Here is a 23967-nt window from a genome sequence, read left to right as displayed (position 1 = left end):
AGCACTGAATGTGTATCCCAGAGGCATGTGGTTATGTATTGTGTGTATCTATGCCTGCAGGTACTTTAAGCCACTGAAATTTGTGCTGTGCTTCTACCTACCTGTGATGATCCCTGTGTGGCTGTGGGGTGAAGACTGGTATATATCCTTGGTTGTCAATGCCATCATCCGGTATGCCTGTAGCCTCAATTTCACCTGGCTAGTCAACAGTGCTGCACATATCTGGGGCAACAAGCCTTACGACAGGTTGGTTATAATGATTTGCTCGAGATCTGCAGATTCATACCAGTACTTGTAACATGTAGCATCAATATGTTCATGACAAACACTGTCATGGGAAGCATTAGCTGTTATGTATTTCTAAATTTTCTTAATAACCAATAAATAAATAATAATAAAATAAGATAAGCAATAAAAAACTAGAAGATATAGGGACACTTTTAGAATAAAAGTGTAATAGAATGGTTTTGAAGGAAGGAAGAAAGAATAAGTTCAAAACATACTTGTTGTTGTTGTTGTTGTGGTCTTCAGTCCTGAGACTGGTTTGATGCAACTCTCCATGCTACTCTATCCTGTGCAAGCTTCTTCATCTCCCAGTACGTACTGCAACCTATACCCTTCTGAATCTGCTTAGTGTATTCATCTCTTGCTCTCCCTCTACGATTTTTTCCCCCACGCTGCCCTTCAGTGCTAAATTTGGGATCCCTTGATGCCTCAGAACATGTCCTACTTACCAGTCCCTTCTTCTTGTCAAGTAGAGCCACAAACTCCTCTTCTCCTCAATTCTATTCAATACCTCCTCATTATTTATGTGATCTACCCATCTAATCTTCAACATTCTTCTGTAGCACCACATTTCAAAAGCTTCTATTCTCTTCTTGTCCAGACTATTTATCGTCCATGTTAAACTTCCATACATGGCTACTCCCCATACGAACACTTTCAGAAATGACTTCCTGACACTTACATCAATACTCAATGTTTACAAATTTATCTTCTTCAGAAACACTTTCCTTTTCTACATTTTATATCCTCTCTACTTCAATCATCATCAGTTATTCTGCTCCCCAAATAGCAAAACTCATTTACTACTTTAAGTGTCTCATTTCCTAATCTAATTCCCTCAGCATCATTCGACTTAATTCGACTACATTCCATTTTCCTCATTTTGCTTTTGTTGATGTTGATCTTATATCCTCCTTTCAAGACACTGTCCATTCCATGCAACTGCTCTTCCAAGTCCTTTGTCCATGGATTTAAATGCCTACTCCGAATTTTTCTTTTGTTTCCATTACTGCTTGCTCAATATACAGATTGAATAACATCGGGGAGAGGCTACAACCCTGTCTCACTCTCTTCCCAACCACTGCTTCTCTTATATGCCCCTCGACTCTTATAACTGCCATCTGGCTTCTGTACAAATTGTAAATAGCCTTTCGCTCCCTCTATTTTACTACTGCCACCTCCAGAATTTGAGAGAGGGTATTCCAGTCAACATTGTCAAAAGCTTTCTCTAAGCTTACAAATGCTAGAAACGTAGGTTTGCCATTTCTTAATCTAGTTTCTAAGATAAGCCGTAGGGTCAGTATTGCCTCACGCATTCCAACATTTCTACAGAATCCAAACAGATCTTCCCAGAGGGGGGCTTCTACCAGTTTTTCCATTCATCTGTAAAGAATTCGTGTTAGTATTTTCCATCTGTGACTTATTAAACTGATAGTTCGGTAATTTTCACATCTGTCAACACCTGCTTTCTTTGGGATTGGAATTATCATATTCTTCTTAAGTCTGAGGGTATTTCACCTGTCTCATACATCTCGCTCGCCAGATGGTAGAGTTTTGTCACGACTGGCTTTCCCAAGGCTGTCAGTAGTTAAAAGGAATGTTGTCTACTTCAGGAGTCTTGTTTCAACTCAGGTCTTTCAGTGCTCTGTCAAACTCTTCACACAGTATCGTATCTCCCATTTCATCTTCACCTACATCCTCTTCCATTTCCATAATATTGTTCTCAAGTACATCGCCCTTGTATAGACCTTCTATATACTCCTTCCACCTTTCTGCTTTCCCCTCTTTGGTTACAACTGGGTTTCCATCTGAGCTCTTGATATTCATACAAGTGGCTCTCTTTTTCTCCAAAGGTCTCTTTAATTTTCCTGTAGGCAGTATCTATCATACCCCTAGTGAGATAAGCCTCTACATCCTTACATTTGTCCTCTAGCCATCCCTGCTTAGCCATTTTGCACTTCCTGTCAATCTCATTTTGAGACATTAGTATTCCTTTTTGCCTGATTCATATACTGCATTTTTATATTTTCTCCTTTCATCAATTAAATTCAATATTTCTTCTGCTACCCAAGGATTTTTACCAGCCGTTGTCTTTTTACCTACTTGATCCTCTGCTGCCTTCACTACTTCATCCCTCAAAGCTACCCATTCTTCTTCTACTGTATTTCTCTCCCCCATTCCTGTCAATTGTCCCCTTATGCTCTCTCTGAAACTCTGTACAACCTCTGGTTTAGTCAGTTTATCCAGCTCCCATCTCCTTAAATTCCCACCTTTTTGCAGCTTCTTTAGTTTTAATCTACAGTTCATAACCAATAGATTATGGTCAGAGTCCACATCTGCCCCTGGAAATGTATTACAATTTAAAACCAGGTTCCTAAATCTCTGTCTTACCATTATATTATCTATCTGATAACTTCTAGTATATCCTGGATTCTCCCATGTATACAAGCTTCTTTTGTGATTCTTTAACCAAGTGTTAGCTATGATTAAGTTATGCTCTGTACAAAATTCTACCAGGCAGCTTCCTCTTTCATTTCTTATCCCCACTCCATATTCACCTGCTATGTTTCCACCTGTGCCTTTTCCTACTCTCGAATTCCAGTCACCCATGACTATTAAATTTTAGTCTCCCTTCACTATCTGAATAATTTATTTTATCTCACCACACATTTCATCAATTTTGTTTATCATCTGCAGAGCTAGTTGGCATATAAACTTGTACTACAGTAGTAGGCATGGGCTTCGTGTCTATCTTGGCCACAATAATGCGTTCACTATGCAAAACATACTTAGGAAAGGAAAAATCAACACAGTGAAAGGATGAAGGAGTACTATAGGGTAAGGAACAAAATATGAAAAACTGAAATTGGTATGTCATCATCTGAAGGCCCACACCAGAGGAAATAGATAATAAAATATTTTTTTATGATATAATAATAATAGTAACTACAAAAATTATTACTATTATTAATATTATAAAACTTATGTTACAAAATATGTAGGCTGTTTCAGACCCTAATATGCTAAATTTAAGGAATCATGGATTACAGAGGATCAGCTTTTCTTCAGGAACAAATTTTCCTATTTAACTTCAAACAATGCTAAGTCCAGGAAGGACTGTAACAGTATTATGAAATGGATAGCTGCTACTCACGATATAGCAGAGATGCTCAGTCACAGACAGGCACAACGAAAAGACTTTCAGAAAGTGAACTTTCGCACAAAGCCTTGTTCAATGAAGGCCTTGTTAGCCGAAAGCTCATTTTTTGACAGTGTTTTTGTTGTGCCTATCTGTGCCTCAGCATCTCCGCTATATGGTGAGTAGCAACTATCCTTTTCACAATATCGTTTCCTATTTAACTTATTGTTTATGAGCTACACACACTTTGCTGTGATAAAGGGAAATGTAAGAGATGCTCATCATGTTTACTGTAGTGCCATATCAAGAGGGCTGTGAATGTAACTCATATTGGCATCAGAGCTGGGCAGATTGCCTGAATCATTAGTGACTTTCATGACAACAATTTATTTATTTACATTTTTTGCATGTAGGCCATCAAGCTGATGATTTTTGCAGACATCATACATAGATTGTGTAGATTAATATAGATAACTCTTACACACAGTAGTGGCACATATAAATATTCTAATTATATTACGTGTTACAACAGAGGACAAGTAGATTAGAATTCACTTAGTGAATATAAACATTTATTACCTAAGAAGGCTTTTAACTGTCTGTGGAAGAGCTTTCGTTCACAAGTTTTCAAAGCATGTTGCATCTTGTTGAATCATATCTAGCTATTAATATAAGAACTATTGTCAGTCATTTCTAATTTTGTCCTCTGCCTGAAGTAGTTACCCTTACTTCTAGATTCATAATTATGTATATCACTGCACTTATTTACTTTATTTTTACTATTTAGAAAAAATATAGTAAGTTTATACAAATACAAGGAATGCACTGTTAGATATTTATGGTAGACAAGGGTTTCATGACAGGACTCTCTGGACTTTAGTCTATGCATTAACCTAAAGGCTATTTTCTGTAATACTGATATTCTATTTAGGTGCAGGTCTGCTGTACAACCCCACAGTTCAATACTGTAATTAATAGATGGATAAACTGTTCCACAGTAAACAATTTTTAGTGTTCGACTTGAAACTTTTTTTTCCAGCTGACTTATCAAATGCAAACTACTGCTGATAAGTACAAAAGCAATGTTGTTTACTCAACAGAGATTTTTGTGCAGGTTAACACCAATAAAATTAATGTTATCTGCTTCTGCTGATGTAATACCACAAATATTTTTTATTTCAGCCTCATGAGAACTAGCTGTTTTAAATATTAGTAGCTGGGATTTACTGATATTGGTGTTTAGACCCTGGTGTAGAAAACGTGTAGTTACTTCTGTCACACTCTTAGTTTTCATAAAATGAGAGGGAGGCATCATCAGCATAGGTTACTAGATGTGAATTGAAGGGTTGTATTGTATCATTGACATAAACCAAGGATCAGTCCCTGTGGTACCCCTTGGATTACTGTATCTCTAGAAGACTTGAAATCTAGTGCCTTATTATTAATTTATGCCATTTGCAATTTGTCAGGTGTGTTGTCTGTAATTGCGTAGCTGAGTCCTTGATGGTGTAAGCCTTCAGTTTCTTAATGAGTAACCCATGGTTGATTGAGTTCAAGACTTTGGAAAGATCTAAGAACATGCCTGCTATCTTCACACCTTAGTCCAGGAGGGTGTACACTTTATGGCGAAATTCAGCAACTGCAGTAGTTGTGCACTGATCTTTCCTAAAGCCATGCCATTTTTCTGTTAACAGTTTGTTCTTCGTAAAATAAGCACAGCACTGAGGAAGGATAACCATTTCAAAAACCTTACTAAAGGCAAGGATCAGTGATACTGGGTAGTAGTTTGAAACCTCTTTTTTACTCTCCTCCTTATGCACTGGTTTAAAGTTTCTTATTTTTAGACTACTAGGATAATACTACAGTTTATGAGGTACATTGGTGGTTTAACTCTTCCTTTTATTAATTTTTAACTACTAATCTCGACATACCATACCATCCAGCTGTGTATGTGTTATTTAATGTGAGGATTATCTTGCTTATATCATTTTCTTCAACATCATCAGAATTAAAACTCACTGCTTGAGGGGTGTGGTTTGATGTCCCTCAGTGCATTTCTAAATGTATGTTCGGTTTCTTGTTGGTGATGTGAAATGTTTATTAAAAAGATTACATAATGTTGTTGGTTATTTTATAATATTAACATCCTGTATAATGAATAAGAGTCCTTTGATACTTACTGATCAGTTTCTAGGATGCCTTGCTTACATTTGTAGATTGTGAGATTTCATTACCTTGGACTTGTTTTGCTACAAAGATTTTCTTAGCTGTGCTATATTTTTGTTTGAAAATATGAGATCTTGTTGATATGGGGTGCGAGACATCTAGGTCATTAATATTTGGCCCAAGTTTAACAAGGTTGGTTGGAAGCCTGAGTTTGTAATTTCTTCCACTCTGACTGAGTATTGGCCCTGCCTGCATTTCTTTAATGGTATAACAGGAAACAACATGTTTCAATAGGACATTATAAAATATTTGTGATCTGATCCTTCCGCATCGTAGATTCTATTGCACTTCTCCTCAGCTAGTTCAGTTTTCAGAGAGTTGAATTTACTATTGTTCATAATACATTTCTTTTCAAAATTTTTGGCATTATTTTAGGAGCTGTTTTTCTATATTCTATCTGTTGTGCAAGGTGGTCTGCGTAATGAAAGGCTATTTTACTATACTTAACAGTGTCTTCCACAGTTTTGTTAATTATTGCATAATCCATCCCATTAGAAATAGAATCTGAGACCCTCGTATCCATGGTAACTATATTTCTAAGTCTGTATGAAGTTAATACATTTACAAGTTTCATGCTAGTTATGTTGTTGGAGATTCATCAGTGTTAAGGTCTCCAAGTATATTAATGTCACTGAGACCAGTTTGCCTAATTATGGTACTGAAGCTGCTAAGAAAATGGATTACATCTGCACAAGATGGCCTGTATATTCCTATTACTTTGTTTCATTGCATTGACTCCATGCTCTTATAACTGAATTGCAGTACCACATATGTCTAATATCCCCTCTTCACTATATTGCTCAGTAAAAGTAGGTTTCTTAGATTGACTATGTCCTCTAACAAAGATTGCCACACCTCCACCCTTATGCTATTTCCTGCAATCACTATTTACCAGTACATATTTATCTAGCTTCTAATACTGAATTGCATTACATTATAGACCAGGTTTAGCTAACTCTAACACTTGTGATGAAAGCTCAGTTACAAATACCTGTAGTATACTGAGTTTCTTTGTAAGGTACTGCACATTATCCCCTCTTCACTATATTGCTCAGTAAAAGTAGGTTTTTTAGATTGACTATGTCCTCTAATGCAGATTTATCCTATAAGTGTAGCCTGCTTTTCTTCTCTTTTTATATTCCTGTGGATGTTGTAGTGTTCTGTGAGAGTCGAGCCAAGATTCTATGTATATGTCTGTGGATGTAGCTGTGTTCTGTCAGAGTGGAACCAAGATTATCTTTGGTGTTGTAGTTATCTTCTACATGTGTAATTACATTGAGTGCACAGGGTCACAGGGTTCACATACATCTAGTTTGCCTGGTTGATCACTACTTTAATGGTTCTTTTCTCAAAAAAAAAAAAAAAAAAAAGCTTCACGATTATAACCTAGTGCTATTGGTTCCTTCTTTGGTTCCTTCTTGTTGGTGAATGGGACATGTAGAATTTTTATTTTATTCACTAACCTTAATTTTCACATAGCTGAATTTTTCACATAGTTTTTTATAGCACTGAATTGTGAGTTTCTATTTCCCTATTAACATAAGACCACTGTGGTCATATCATACTGACACATTTGTTATGACAACATTGGTGTGGTGTAATTGTGGCAATAACTTTCTATAACTTCTCAGTAGTGACTCGCTTTCATTTCTGTATACATCACCTACAAGCACAACACAGTCATCTTTATTATGTTCATTTGTTTCTACAGTTACGTTTTCTACCACAGAACTGAATATGGCTCCAGGTTTGAGCTTATCAAACACTGAATAATCAAAATTCATATTTTCACGGAGAAAAACAGAGAGGCTTTTTCCTTAGCAATCAGTGTAAATTAGGAGTTGTTTGTTTTTCTTGATGTGTGGACATTTCTGTTTAGAGTTTTGTTGGACATCTTGTTGTGTATTGATTTGCCTGAGCTAATAGTTGCTTCACAGTCTGAGTTTTGTGTTCTTAGATAGCACATTTGAAGAAGTAAGACCTACATGTTCTGCTTACTTCTGCATTTTCTTTCAGTAAACAAGAAATACAAAATTGCCTTGAACAGTCAAGAGGGATGGTCTTTGCTGTGAAGGTGTCCAGAATAAAATGAGACTCAGAGCAGACTGGTCACCAGCTGATACAATTATTACAATTTTTTTCAAATGTCGCTTGAATAAAATGTAATTTTTGTATAATTTTTGTTATTGGTATTTGTAAGTTGACAGACATCTCAACACATGAGCCATTAGTGACAAGTTAACCACAGTATGCCCCTTAACCAAAAAAGTTGTGACTGATTAATCATTCATCAAAGTTTTCTGATTGCCATTATGGTCATTTACGAGTATGTAATAGACTACTTCCACTTTGTAGTGACACTTGTCTCTATAAAAATGGCATTTCATTATAAGTCTACCATGAAACTAATGACACATGGCATATACTTGCTTATGATTCCAGTGTTCAAACTTAAGTATGGCTGAAGACAAGAAGGTATAAGAAGTACACTAGCATCAGCAAATAAAGCTTTCATTAGTAAAATAGCTTTACCGATATTAGATATCGATATGGAACTGAGGAATTAGTTCTTGATAGTGTACATCTGGAACACAGCATTGTATGGACATACAATGTGAATCATCAAAATTCTGGTGAATAAGATCCTGGAAGCATGGTGCTGCCTGTAAATGTCAAAAATTAAGTGGAGAGATAAGGTACAAATTGGACAAGTGCTCGAAAGAATAGATGAGAAAGGAAATCTATGGAAGACAGTTTAATGAGACCTCAGCTGTAGCACCAAAGAATTAACCTGCCAGTGGAAGGAGCAGTAGAGGAGAAAATAGTAAAGGCAGATCATACAGATGCAGATGAAACTGTAGAAGATTGTGTAACGTCTATATAAAAAGATGCACACAACATAGAAAAATGGAAGACAACATCAGCCCATCTGAAAGACTCATGACTGAGGAAAGGGAAGAAAACCCTTCAGGAAAGAGTCTCATCTTATTTTTGAGGCACTAAAAATGTAATAAGTTAAATCTTATTCTAAAGCATTTTGAGTGCCTTTGCAATGTTTTATGTGGGTGAACTGGATCTGCATCTAATACTCTACCTGTCCAATATACAATGTTTGGAGTTCAAGTTTCTTTTTTTAACAAGTCAATCCAACAAATCCAACAAATGCAACAAATTTTATTTGCCCCACTGTCCACTGGACCTTGCCTTTCAAACAGGAACATAACCGTACTGATTCAGAAAAGCTTACTGGAATGGCAATAACATGGGAAAAAGCCTTTGATAAATCCCTGCATTCACTTTACTTCCATACTTACCCAATTATAACATGAGTCTTTTGTCAAAATTCACCATTAAAAAAATACAGGATCATCTTAAATGTGACACGAACTTGGCCAAAAACAAGGATGAATGTGGAGAGGAGAGGGGAGGGGTATGTGGACAGCAGATATTGTCATGCTGCCAACCAAGGGAATATATGTCATGTACCTTGGCTTTTTATGAAAATCTTTCACATTTATAGTGCAGTTTGCCTGAATTCAATTGTAGTCAGAATTCAACACAGTTTAAAATTGGACAAATATTCAACAATGGTATAATTTTCTGCAGGGGTCTGAAAAAGTCTAAATATGAGTCAGAGGAGTACTTTTGTTTAATGGAGCAATGTTGTCAGTGCTCACCATGAGGTGTGAAGGGAACCAAAGGGGGTAAGTCAGAAGTCAGCTACTGGTTCTGCACAGCCATTGGAGAAAAGTAGCCAGACAAAGCAAGAGACAAAGCAAGAGAGAAAAAATATTGTCACATTCTCTTGTCAATGTAGATGCACAATTCACTATGTATTTGGTGTGTGTGTGTGTGTAGGGGGGGGGGGGGGAGGAGGAAAGAACTGTGTTCTCAGGTCACACAATAATCACCATAACCTCAGAAATAATGTAACAATTTATTTGGAACAAACAGCCAAATATGTCAAAATCAGTATTACATATTTCATTGTTGCTCACTTCACTCATATTCACTCATAGCAGTTTCAGCCATACTATTAAGTCTCCTCCCCCTCCCCCCAACCACCAATTGGAAATCATGAAGTACTTGGAACAGACAGCCAAATATCGGTAAAAGTTATATACAGGACATTCCTTCCACTTTTGTTCTTCATGTGTGATATTTGTAGCTAATGTTGCAAGTAACCAACAACTTCAGCTGCTATTTTACATTCTGAGCAGAAACGTTGGAAACTGAAAAACGAGAAATGTCAGAAATGCGAACTTCGCCAGGTCCTGCTGCACCTTCCATCCTCTGCTATATGTAATTCATTCAGCCACATATTTCATGTCAGGACTGGTCTCCTAGTGCCGTGCAGGATTAGCCGAGTGGTCTAAGGCGCTGCAGTCATGGACTGTGCGGCTAGTCCCGGCGGAGGTTCGAGTCCTCCCTCGGCCATGGGTGTATGTGTTTGTCCTTAGGATAATTTAGGTTAAGTAGTCTGTAAGCGTAAGGACTAATGACCTTAGCAAATAAGTCCCATCAGATTTCACACACATTTGAACATTTTTGAACTGGTCTCCTAAGCCATCAAACATGACACTATACCTAAACTGTGATGCGGTAAAAAAATATAGGACAAAAATGAAAAGTCAAATACAAGTACCAGCCAACAGTGTACATAACATGCATCAAAATGGTTATTGGAGACTTGATCATTGTATGGTAAATGTTTTCTGAATTTGCAAGATCATATTGTGGCCCAGATATTTGTGACAACAAACAGGGTTGTGCTGCTCACATATAGAAGTACATGGCCTCTTTTCTCACTTCTCATTGGTTAGCTGAAACAAGCATGCAAGATAATGACACCCTCAGTGTGGTGTGTGGTGATGGTGATGATTACTGTTGTTTTGTTAAAAACAGTGACACCATAGCAACTGGCTTAGATAATAAGCATAACAGAGAGTGAAGATAAAATTAATGTAAACCATTTCTCTTTATTTCTTATTGTATTATGAAAATGAACACATTCAATAAATAGGCGTAATGTTTACTTTTTAGGGAGATACTTTCTATCAGAAAAATTTTGTAATTTCGATTTGTTGGAATATGTTAAAAATAAAATTTTCTCAAATAATCTCTTGGAGAAAGTGGTCATCTGATACTTAGCATCTTCTTATACTTGGATAAATATTGCATTAACAAAAATAGCAGTCTGTGCTCAGTCCCAAAAAATGCCCCAGACCATTGTACCAATACCATCAAATATCACTCTTACCACTATGCACCAAGCAAAATACCAGTAATCAGTATTAAATTATTTTAAGGATTAATGCTAACAGCTCACCAAATAGCTGAGATGTTCATACATACATACATAAATAAGACTGAGAACTTTGCTAGTATTCAAACAAAGAGGTGGAAGAGGCACCTTGACAAACATGAGTCCGAGGTGTGTCATTTCTTTGTAGCCTTGATCTCCTTACATTTTTCCATATACATGAAGGAAAAATCATTTTTTTTGATATTCTGATCCAAGAGAGGTGCTGATTTTGAAAGCTGTTGTACTCAGGTATTAGCAACTCTTCCCCGCCTCACCAAGAAAATCTTTAGGCTTCACGGAGAGAAAATTTAATGGTTGTACATACTTTGGGCATATTATTGTATTTGTAGTTAATGCAAATGACAAAATCATTTCATCATCAACACCAAAAGAAAAAAAAAGACACTGTTGAGAGTATGACAGCAATGAAAAATATGAAGGTTACCGTTGGCCATGTAGCCTCTGCTGATTTATTTATTTATTTATTTATTCATTTAAATGTCAAGTTCCGTAGGACCAAATTGAGGAGCAAATCTCCAAGGTCATGGAACGTGTCAGTACATGAACTTACAACATAAAAAGTAATAACAGATAAAATTAAATGTTCATGAACCTGAAAGAAAATCAATATGTATGTTTAAGCAAACGCTATCAGCAATACAATGAGAACCAGCTTAATTTTTCAAGGAACTCCTCGACAGGATAGAAGGAGTGACTTATGAGGAAACTCTTCAGTTTAGATTTGAAAGCGCGTGGGTTACTGCTAAGATTTTTTAATTCGAGTGGCAGCTTATTGAAAATGGTTGCAGCAGTATACTGCACACCTTTTTGCACAAGAGTTAAGGAAGTCCGATCCAAATGGAGGTTTGATTTCTGCCGAGTATTAACCGAGTGAAAGCTGCTTATTGTTGGGAATAAACTAATATTGGTAATAAGAAACGAACGTAAGGAATATACATATCGAGAGGCCAATGTCAAAATACCGAGACTCGTGAAAAGAGGTGGACAAGAGGTTCGTGAACTCACACCACTTATTGCCCGAACCGCCCGTTTCTGAGCCAAAAATATCCTTCTCGAATGGGAAGAGTTACCCCAAAACATAACACCATACGACATAAGTGAATGAAAATAAGCAAAGTAGACTAATTTACATGTCGAAATATCACTCACTTTCGATACCGTTCGAATAGTGAAAATGGCAGTATTAAGTGTTTGAACAAGATCCTGAACGTGGGCTTTCCACGACAGCTTACTATCTATCTGAACACCTAGGAATTTGAACTGTTTAGTTTCACTAATCATTTGTCCGTTCTGTGAGATTAAAACTTCAGGTTTTCTTGGATTGTGTGTTAGGAACTGTAAAAACTGAGTCTTACTGTGATTTAACGTTAGTTTATTTTCTACAAACCATGAACTGAGGTCATGTACTGCTCTACTTGAAACCGAGTCAATGTTGCACACAACATCCTTTACTACCAAGCTAGTGTCATCAGCAAACAGAAATATTTTAGTTACCCATAATACTAGAGGGTATATCATTTATATAAATAAGGAACAGGAGTAGCCCCAACACTGATCCCTGGGGCACCCCCCACTTGACAGTACCCCACTCAGATCCCACATCACAGCCGTTATCAACATTGCGAATAATGACCTTTTGCTGCCTGTTGCTAAAGTAAGAGGTGAACCAATTGTGTGCTACTCCCCTTATTCCGTAATGGTCCAACTTCTGGAGCAATATTGTGTGATCAACACAGTCAAATGCCTTTGTTAAATCAAAAAATACTCCTAGCGTTCGAAACTTTTTGTTTTGCCCATCCAGTACCTCACAGAGAAAAGAGAATATAGAGTTTTCAGTTGTCAAACGACTTCTAAAGCCGAACCGTACATTTTATAGCAAATCGTGTGATATAAAATGATCAATTAACCTTACATACACAGTTTTTCGATAACTTTTGCAAACACTGATGGCATAGAAATAGGTCTAAAATTATCTACATTATCCCTTTCTCCGTTTTTATAACGCTGCTTTACTACTGAGTACTTTAATCGCTCGGGAAACTTGTTGTGGTTGGCAGGAGAGCCAACCATATGGTTAAAGGAGGCCGAAATGCACGCGTTTTAGCTCGCGTAGGCTGGCGTGAGGTCTGGAACATGACAAGGGAATTAGAATTGAGAAAAATGGACGTAGCTGGTGGAATACTTAACTTTAATCCATTCATGGAGAATGTCGCTCTTTATGGTACATGATTCACAATATCAATAGTACGGATACTGGTGCCTTGCTAGGTCGTAGCAAATAACGTAGCTGAAGGCTATGCTAACTATCGTCTCGGCAAATGAGAGCATAATTTGTCAGTGAACCATCGCTAGCAAAGTCGGCTGTACAACTGGGCGAGTGCTAGGAAGTCTCTCTAGACCTGCCGTGTGGCGGCGCTCGGTCTGCAATCATTGATAGTGGCGACACGCGGGTCCGACGTATACTACCGGACCACGGCCAATTTAAAGGCTACCACCTAGCAAGTGTGGTTTCTGGCGGTGACACCACAAAACTGACCATTCCTAAAGGAAAAATTACAAATATGGCTAAATACAGGGCTAACATGTGCAGCACAGTACGTTAATATTCTACTAGACACTCCATCATAACCATGAGAGTCCTTAGTCTTCAGTGATTTGATTATTGTCTCAATTTCCCTCTTGTCTGTATCACAGAGGAGTATTTCAGATGTCAGTCTCGGAAAGGCATTTGCTAAGAAATTTATATGATTTCCTGTAGATACTAAACTTTTATTTAATTCACCAGCAATGCTCAGAAAATGGTTGTTAAATACTGTACATATATCTGGTTTATCAGTAACAGAATTGTTATTACTGCAAACTGACTTTATATCGTCAACCTTGTGCTGCTGACCAGACACTTCCTTCACAACTGACCATATGGTTTTAATTTTATCCTGTGAATTAGCTATTCTATTTGGATGCCACATACTTTTTGCCTTGCTAATAACATTTTTAAGCACCTTACTATACTGTTTGTAATGGGCCACTGTAGCTTGATAGTGACTACTAACATTTTGATATAATTCCCGCTTTGTTCTACATGATAACCTTATCCCACTAGTCAGCCAACCGGGCTGTCCATTACTGCTAGTACCCCGTTTAGAATGTTCTAATGGAAAGCAACTCTCAAAGAGCATGAGAAATGTGTTATGGAAAGCATCGTATTTATCATCTATATTATCGGCACTATAAACATCTTGCCACTCTTGTTCCTTGACAAGTTTTGAAAAACTCTCTATTGCTGTTGGATTAACTTCCTACGTAGTTTGTAATTAAATACGACATTGGTTTGAGTACAAAAACCTTTTAGTGTTAAAATTTGTGCATCATGGTCTGAAAGGCCATTCACCCTTTTACTAACAGAATGCCCATCTAGTAATGAAGAATGAATAAAAATATTGTCTATGACTGTGCTACTGTTCCCCTGCACCCTAGTTTGAAAAAGCACAGTTTGCATCAGATCATATGAATTTAGGAGATCTACCAACATCCTTTTTCTTGCACAATCATGTACAAAATTAATATTGAAGTCACCACATAGAACTACTTTCTGGTACTTCCTACAAAGTGAATCAAGTACCCTCTCTAGCTTAAGCAAAAATGCTCTGAAGTCGGAGTTAGGGAACCTATAAACCACAATTACAAGTTTAGTTTCACTAAATTCAACTAATGCTGCACAACTTTCAAATATCTGTTCAGTGCAGTGTCGTGATACGTCTATGGACTCAAATGAAATACTTTTTTTTTTTACATACAGAGCCACTCCCCCACCCCGCAAGTAACTCCTTGAGAAACGGCCAGCTAATCTGTAGCCTGGTAAAGGAAGCCTCTGAATTATCAAATTATTTAAGTGGTGCTCTGATATACCAATAATTTCAGAGTTAACATCTATTAGCAGTTCACTAACTTTATCTCTAATACCTCTTATATTTTGATGAAATATGCTAATTCCTTCTCTACTTGGAAACATTACATCCTCTGGAGGTGAGCCCTTAGTTAGAGGCACTTCCTTTAAGCAGGTATACCTATCAGCTGACTTCAGTCTAAAACAGGTGCAACTCTAACACCAACTACTACAGGAATTTTTCCATGAGTGACACAACCACCACCACACTGTCACCTATAAGCTTAGCCAGCCTCCCCTACCCAAACCTATTGAGGTGCAGACCATGCCTAGTGAAACCCCATCTACTGATAGACCCAAGTGGCACCACTGAGATGTGATCCATGCTCTCCGCCATCAGTGCCCTCTCCAGCCCCACATTAATGCGCCTAACAGCCGCATTAAGGTGAGGCCGATCATGAGGCTGAAACAGTTGCACGAAATGGACATTAGTACCACCAGTTTGAGTAGCTATATTAACCAAGTCATCACTAACATCATATTCCCCGTCCCTATCGAGACTGTTCCCTGATCCACCCACTATCGCTACCTGATCCTCTTTCGTAAAATTCTTACATATCTCCCCTATGCTTTCAGTCACCTGATCCAACCCTGCACTAGGCTCCACAATGCTGGTGACCTGGTACTCACTCGCCAACACTTCCTGCAACTGCTGGCCCACACCTCTACCGTGGGAACTACCTAGCAGCAGAACCTTCTTTCTGCTAGACTTTGCAACTAACCTAGGCCTCCTAATTGCTGAGAACTGCTGCAAGTTACCTACATCTACGGCTACACGAGGCTCCTCTCCACTCAACTCTGACAGTTGGTCGTATCTATTGCAAGTATGCAAAGTAAAACTGTCTGAGTACCTCCTCTTCCTAGCTACCTTCTTGCCAACTGTCAGTTCCCATTCCCCACCACCCTTCACCCTCCTCAACCCATCTAGTTCCTCCTTTGTGCATTGTAACTGCACCTGAGGGGCACAGATCTTATGCTCCTGCTCCTCTATTAACTTGTTTCTACTACAGATTCTACATTCCCAGGAGAGGATCTCCCTAAAATGACCACTGGCTTCCCCACTGCATTCCCCCCAATGAAAATACTTTGAACAAATCCCACACCGTAATCCACTACTCACAAATGTACGACAGAGTCCACACTTTTCACTCATGGTAAATGTTACAGTTACTGAAAAAAAACTATATGTCTACGTAAACCAAAGTTCAGTTACACCAGTAGAACTATTTAAGAACTAACAATAATGGTCTTGAAATTCTCTGCCTACTAAGAAAGCAGCTACTTTTATTAATACTACTGCAACACAGCCGATACCAATACCAGCAAAACTTCACAAAATTATTAGCTACAACCAAAAAAATTAAAACTACCACTGTAACACTAAGCGAAGTTAAAACACTATATGAAAATTTTACTGAAATATTTCACTAGAAATAATAATAAATGTCAGTTGAAAACTAAAGCACGAAAAATACTAATGACTTCAACACACTGAAAACTCTCTAAAACACAGCGAGCGAACGATTACAGAAGGTTATTAAGTCGTTATTTCACCACAAACGGCATGCAACACTGCTGAAAACTATTAAATTTAATAACTGTATTACAGAGCACAAATAAGTTTGTCAGTACTTAGCTTATAACCGCAACAGCTGCAGTGCACGCCGCAAAATGTGAACCAACTGCCTTCTTTCCAACAAATCTTTCACATTTACTTCTAATGCTATCTTTCAAGAGGCACAGAAACTAAACTATTTAGTCCAGCAGTTTTATGATTTCAGTATGCCACTGACATGGTCTGTTAGTATGTAATCTGGAAAAATATTGAGTTTTGATTTTTTTCCATGTCAACAAAGCATTCAAAAAACAAAGAAAATAAATTGATGCCTGTTCCTTGTAAACATTCTGCTTGCTGTAGAGACTTTCAAGTGCAATTGTTATTATTTTATGTGACATCTGTCAAGCATAGTCAGAGAGATAAAGATAATGATAATCTTTTAAGGCATCAAATGATGTGTGACATCAAAGACCTCTTAGCTCATCCCATGTATTAGTAGCAAATTGTACTTCTTGCCTCTTTAATACAACCTGATTTTCTCATTTCTTTTAGGCGTATCAGCCCAGTGGAGAACCGTTTGGTGGCATTTCTAGCAATGGGTGAGGGCTGGCACAACTACCATCATGCCTTCCCCTGGGACTACAAGGCAGCTGAGCTAGGTGCATACGGCTTCAATGTTACCACCCTGTTTTTGGACCTCTTCGCATGCCTCGGTATGGTGTATGACAGAAGAGTGCCTTCTGAGGACCTAGTCCGTCGGACAGCACTGATGAATGGCGATGGTTCTCACCCTGTGTACCGCCGAAATGATGTCACTGACTTGTCCCTGCAGAAAGCACCTGCCACAGGTGGTTCATGAGACTGACCAAGCTTGCAGTGTTGTTATCTGGCTGCGTTTGATTTTGGCATTTATGAGTTGCGTGATTCATGCAGAGGTGGACCATATGCTAAAAAAACTGTATGAAACCTAAGTAGTAGTGAAATCACAATTAATTCCATTTCTTCAATTCTGTCTTGCTGTGTACATGCAGACACAAGTGCACAAGATGCATTGGCTGTAATGGTGGTTTTATCATAGTTTGGAACAGTGATACTGCCACTGCAATGGGGCCTAATGGCTATGTGTTTAAGGGCTACAATGTGAGCAAAAAACACAAGTTATGTTTGTCATTAAAGGACTCTGTGATGAGCAAAAAATGAAGTGTGAAACATGTATACAGTATAACTTTGATTTCTGTTTCCACTGAAGTAGAATCCTGTCCTGTATGGTGCATTGAAGTACCCAATAAGAAGTATGTTACATGCGTGTTATTTATTTCAATTGAATGCATTTGCTGCATAATATGAGCCTCCTATATATATATATATATATATATATATATATATATATATATATATATATATATATATATATAGTGAAAAGTTTGCTAGAAACAGTAAGCTGTAGACAGCTAACAGGTCAGATGCACAATAAAGTTTCTCTGCAGTGGATCTAATGAATGAAGAACATTTTCAAAAATAGGCTTCACTGAAGATAGTAAGGACTCTATTTTATCATTGACAACTTTGAATATTACTGCTGAGTAATAGAAAATTGCAATCTTGAACAGAGAAATTTATTTTCTTCATTGATAAATGGCTACATTTAAATTCTGCAAATTCTGAAAATTCTGCGCAAGATGATTCATTTCCCATGATCGTTATCATAACAACTGGAGGTCAAGGACACTGTTGCAAAAGATAATTTGTGTGTCAGAATTTTTGTCTCTGTACCCTTGTGCTTATTTAATACTTACAAATACAACATATTTCAGTGATAACATTGATATCTACTTAAAAAGTAGTCAGTTTAATAGTTCTATGAAAAATTAATGTCAAATGTTTCTGTTGCTATTACTAAAATATTTGGTTAACCTTGCTGAGGTCTCTGGAAAATACATTTGCTGGTGACCAATGTTGTCAGAGCTGTAAAATGCATTTGAACATGACTAGATTAATTATGAAACATGTTTTTCTACACACATCAAATTTTTCCCATAATGACACCATGCAAGTTTTTACTGTGTGCGCAGTGAACAAAACTTGTGGGCATAAAAACTTCCTAATCAAATGTGGGCAAAATAATCTGTAATACTGAGATATATTATAAAGATCTTCAGTTTAACTGAAGGCTATGTACAACAACCATTCATAGTAGTATCAAACTGGGACATGAACCAGATTGCGAAGTATGAGAATAAATAAAAATATTAAAATCACATGTATTGTAACAAATATCATCTACTCATAGCTTAGAAGAAATTAAGAATGTAGCTATATGTGTTTCCTTTTCTTTTAACTGCACTTTCCTTTGCATCCAACTGTAACAGTAAATTTTTAAAGCCCTTCCTGTATAAGGTCATAAGACCTTAAGATGCCAAAGAATCCGGTGACAAGAGGACAGATATGTTTTCTACTGGTGATGGACCAATATGTTGGTTGTCACATATAAATTAAGGCATATCTGTGCCCATTTAGTGAGTTTTTACTTTGATAATAGCTTTAAGTAAAATGTATGTACCAGTTGCACAAGATATTGTTACATTCACATAGTCAGCAAGTCATTATTTTTAAATACATGTAAGAATGTTTTGCTGGAACAGTATACATTATATGTTGTCTGTAATTATTAATGTAGCATTTTACCTTGTTTAATAGGGCAGCTTCAAAATTAAAGTTCATTGTCATAAAGTTGATATTTGTTAATTGTGTATATAATGATGTAATTAAATATGATAAATAAACATGTTATCTGTTTTTATTAACAGCTTCCTATATATAAACCAGTACATGACATGAAAGTGCTACATCAGTAAATGTGAACATCAAATTAGAACTAATGTTGAATGAAGGTTCAGTACTTCCATATGCATTTAAATAAGTTAAAAACTAATCACAAAGGAGAAAACAATTTAATTGTAAGATCTGATATTTATCATGGACAAGCTGATATTTCAAATCAATCAAAGCTTCATAAATGGAAAACACCCAAAGAATGGCTTTGCTGGAGTCCCTCCTCCCTACCATCTGACATTAAATGAAATATTTCTAAGGAGCCAGATGTTGGTGCATTATTTTGACTGAAGATTCATTTCATAGAAGCATAGTTTGAGATAATGTGGTAGGAACAGTCATTTTTAGTTAATAGAAAGTAACCAGAAGATGCATTAGACTATTTCTAAGCTTAACAGTCCTCTTCTGAAATATAAAGTACTAGAAAATCTTATTTGAGATCACAGCCTCCTTAGTGAATTTCACTGATGAAATCTTCTCAGAAATATGAAGCGACTGGTAACAATATCTCGAAATGACATTTAATTGACTTTACATTCATTGTACTCAGGTGTACCAGGTTTTTGTAGGATGTGATCTTTTATAACTATTGGATTACACCAACATTTGTCAAAAAGAGATTGTCCCAGCTGATGAAGGTGGGTCTGAGAATTGAGTCATTGTGCTGCCTGTCTGTTCTGTCTGCTGAGGAAATCAGAGACAAGCACAAAAAAAGCTATATTGTACCCATTATCCTTAGACAAGGACATTCTATGCTCGAACAAAGATCACCTAGGGCTACATATGCCTGGTATTTATGGTACCTGGTTAGTGAATGGCCATCAGCACATCAGTCAATGATTAGATTTGATACACTTTTTGTTCAAATAGATGCTTAGTGAGGAGATTCTCCAGGCTTTTGAACATGTCAGAGAGCAAGAATACACAACAGAAGTTCAAAAAGCAAAGAAAAGATGTGCCAATGAACCTTCTACAGATCACAACTAAAATGGTCCTCATGAACATGGAATAAGTCAAAAAATCTTAAACATCTGTTGCTTAAAAAGTAACAACAAATTTGTCACAAAACATGTAAATGTTCAATACACCAGGTGCATATGATAATTCTTAGGCTATTGTAGCCATATGTCATCAAACAGAAAAATCATTTTACCACACTAATTTACAATTCTCACATTGCTGCACTGAATTTGCACAGAAGTCAGAGTGTAGATAATACTCCAGTTATTTGATATTATTAGTAATCTATACGCATCACTCATTTCTGCTAAGAAATTCATCACTAATAGGAGGAGCTGACTACCAACAAATCCTTTAGGATCCTCTTAAACTGAACTTTAGTAGTAGTTAAACATTTTATGGCTCCTGGCAAGTTACTGAGAATTTGTGTTCCTAAACAGTGAACACCTTTCTGTACCAAAGTAGTTTCCAAACATTATTGTTACTTCTAGAATTGATTCCATGAACTGAGCTTTTGGTTTCAAACACAAAAATATTTTAATGACAGATTTCATATAGGAATTAATATGATGGGATGCAGTTCTTTAGGCACTTCAGCAGTTCTGTGATATACTTCTCCTAGTTGAATTTATTATCAAGCTGCAATCCCAAGAATTTAACACTGTCAAGTTCTGTCTGCTTATCATATTTTAGGTATATACTGACAGGAAACCTCTAACATGTTCTGAGCTGCAAGATGTTTAGTGACAAAGAAAGGGCTAGGGACCATTCATTAATGTTCATAAACACACCATTAACTGATCTTTGTAAGACTATATTTGGTTTGCTGTTTATTGCAATGTTATGCATCTGCTAACAAAACAAACTTGTTCTGGTACTGATACTGATGAAAGGTTATTCAAATACACCAGAAAAAGTTAGGACCGTATGATGGAATCTTGTGGGATACTGCATGCATTTAATTACTAGTTGTATGATGCTTGATGACTCTTTCCTATTGACACCCTTTGTTTCCTGTCAGACATACAGGGTTTGAACCATATTGGAGCATTTCCTGTTACACTATAATAATTTAATTTACTTAATTCACACAGTTCAAATACATGTGACAGATCACCAAGTACACTAGTAGCCTGGAATTTACTGTCTAATGAATTTAAAACATCATTGTTGTACGTTTAGGTTGTATTCTCAATATCAAAACCCATCGGAAAAACATACTGTGACATTGGGAATATATTATTTGCTATCACATAGTTAAGGAGCCAACTGCAGACAACCTTTTCTAAAATTGTTGAAAATGCTGATAAAAGTGAAACTAGATGTAAATCTGACTGTATTTCTTTATCTCCTTTCATAAACAAAGGCTGAACTTCAGCATATTTGAACCACTGAGGAAATTTTCCACTGATAAATGACTGGTTATAGAGATAACTTAATATGTTACTACACTGAGAAGTAGACTCTGTAACTAACTTTGTTGGTATTTTATCATAACCACTAGATTTTTTATTTATTTTAAAGATTACATGGTAGACATTGCTTCTCTGGTGTATTGAGAGTCATATTCATATTGCTGAAGTTATGTGTAATGAGAGGTCTGACATATTCCATTGCAGCAGCTACTGAACTTGAAAACCCCATCAATTTAGTAATAGTTATGAAATAGTTGTCCAACATGATGCACATCCGTTACCTATTTTTCACTTATTCTTAATGCTATGTGTTCCTCTTCACCTCTGATGCTGCCAGTCTCCTCCTTCATTATATTCCATATAATTTTATCTGATGTGATTATCTTTTTCTTGTAATGAATTTGCTTTGATGCCCATATTACCAAATTCAACATTCTGTAGTTGTCTTCTACTGAACTATAGCATTAACATCAGACCAGTTACTCACTGACATATACAGTTTTCTTTTTGTTTTACTATACTCCTCTATTCCTTGGGTAACCCATGGGTTCTTTGTAATATTTGATCTAATTTGGCTTAGTTTTTAGGGAAAACAGTATTGAAACACCACATTACATTAGTACTTATTCCATAGATGCAAATATGACATTCATAATGATGTTAAATATGCCAATTTAACATGAGGTTTCTTTACAATTTGTAATTGCTATTTTATATCTAATAATTCATTTATTGAGTAGAAGGAGTTGTCATTCAGAAATTCTTTTAATTCTTTTTTAAATACAGACTTTCATTGCTATTTGGCAAATGACCAAAGATTTTTGTGGCTGTTCCAATGTCAAATTTAACCCAGAACAGTGCAGACCTTTCTTCTAGTATTGTAGCTATGCACTTTGCTATTATTTTTGAAGTGTGATTTGTTATTAACCACAAACTTCATAAGTGAAAATATGTATTGTAAAGGTACTGTGAATATCCCTAGTGCCTTAAATTAATGTCTGCAAAGTGATCTTGGGTGGTGGGATCCAGCTATTATTCTGATTACTACACATTTCTGTGCAATGTAGATTTTTCTCTTAATGATGCAGTACCCCTTGAAAATTTTGATGCAATAAAGACAGTTTGCATTTCATATTGATTGAGAACAAGTTGGGTGGAAATAAAATTTCTGTTGATTGCTGAAAATTTTAACTGACAGCTGTGTATGCTGATGCAAAAGGCCTGTTGTTTAGGATCTCTCATAAATCAAAGGTTTGTTTCAGTCATAATCTTCTTAAAACTATGTCTTTCTGTCTTTCATCCCCCTCCCCAAATTAAATTTTCTGCTTTTAACACAGCCAGTTTACACTTTCCCTTTTTGTTGAGGGAAGGCCAAGCCTGGTATAATCCCATCTACTGACCGAATCAACAGGATCAATGTCAATATTTGGCACTGCATCTGACAAGGCAGCAGTTCCAACTCCAAATTAACTGACAAACTGCCTATTGGCTTCTGTCTCGGGTTCTTCGGCCGACGTTCATCTAATGATTTTTCTGACGTTTCGCCAGCCACTCATGAACATCGGCCGAAGAACCTGAGACAGAAGCCAATAGGCAGTTTGTCAACAAGTGGCCACAAAAGCCTTAACAATTTCCAAATTAACTCTTCTCCACATGAAGTCAGTCATAGCATCTCAGAGCAGACAATCTCATCAGAGTCTTTGACCCATGACGTCACAAATATGGCGGAAACGACCATAAACCATGATTCCAATATGGGCACATAAAGTCGGTACGTACACGTTATAAGGACGAAAAAACATCGAAAAACAAACACACACACACACACTTTCCACAAAAAGCCTAATGACACTAACGGGACAAGGGCGGAAAATGGGGTGTTTTTGGGTGGGGGAAAACTAAATATAAACAAATTTAGACACCCACCCCCATACAAAACCACACAAAATGACTAAAAACCGACTTCACAAAACTCCCCAAATACCACTAAACACAATATCATCTGGAATGGGACACTTCCCTTGACCTATATAGCTCAACAGCAGCTCCCGATCCCATAGATTAGGATTCAACACTTCCCTTGGCCTATATAGCTCAAAAACATCTCCCGATACCAATATCAACATACACAGACACACATTGGGATCGAACACTTCCCTTGACCTGCGGACTGTTAAATTTATCCGTCATATCCATTCCTGAACAAAAACAACAATCAATTTTACTAAAATTACCACACGATGTACAGCCAACAACACTAAATTAACCTTCACACAAAAT

At 36.8% G+C, this 23967-nt stretch overlaps 1 protein-coding gene across 4 annotated transcripts in view; it reads left to right on the top strand.

The window, feature by feature from the left end:
- Nucleotides 1-19280, top strand: part of LOC126335314 (acyl-CoA Delta-9 desaturase-like) — a 251487-nt gene extending 232207 nt beyond the window's left edge. For all 4 annotated transcript variants that reach the window (XM_049998462.1, XM_049998461.1, XM_049998463.1 and 1 more), the window contains 2 exons: nucleotides 61-246; nucleotides 17033-19280. In XM_049998462.1, the coding sequence (XP_049854419.1) occupies nucleotides 61-246; nucleotides 17033-17339 (493 nt within the window). In that variant the 3' untranslated portion in view covers nucleotides 17340-19280. The remainder of the gene's footprint in view (nucleotides 1-60; nucleotides 247-17032) is intronic.
- The last annotated feature ends 4687 nt before the right edge of the window (nucleotides 19281-23967 follow it).

Source organism: Schistocerca gregaria, chromosome 2, assembly GCF_023897955.1.
Source record: "Schistocerca gregaria isolate iqSchGreg1 chromosome 2, iqSchGreg1.2, whole genome shotgun sequence".
Classification (NCBI taxonomy): Eukaryota; Metazoa; Arthropoda; class Insecta; order Orthoptera; family Acrididae; genus Schistocerca; species Schistocerca gregaria.
The sequence above is the reverse complement of the archived record's forward strand: the minus strand, read 5'-3'. Positions and strand labels throughout refer to the sequence as shown.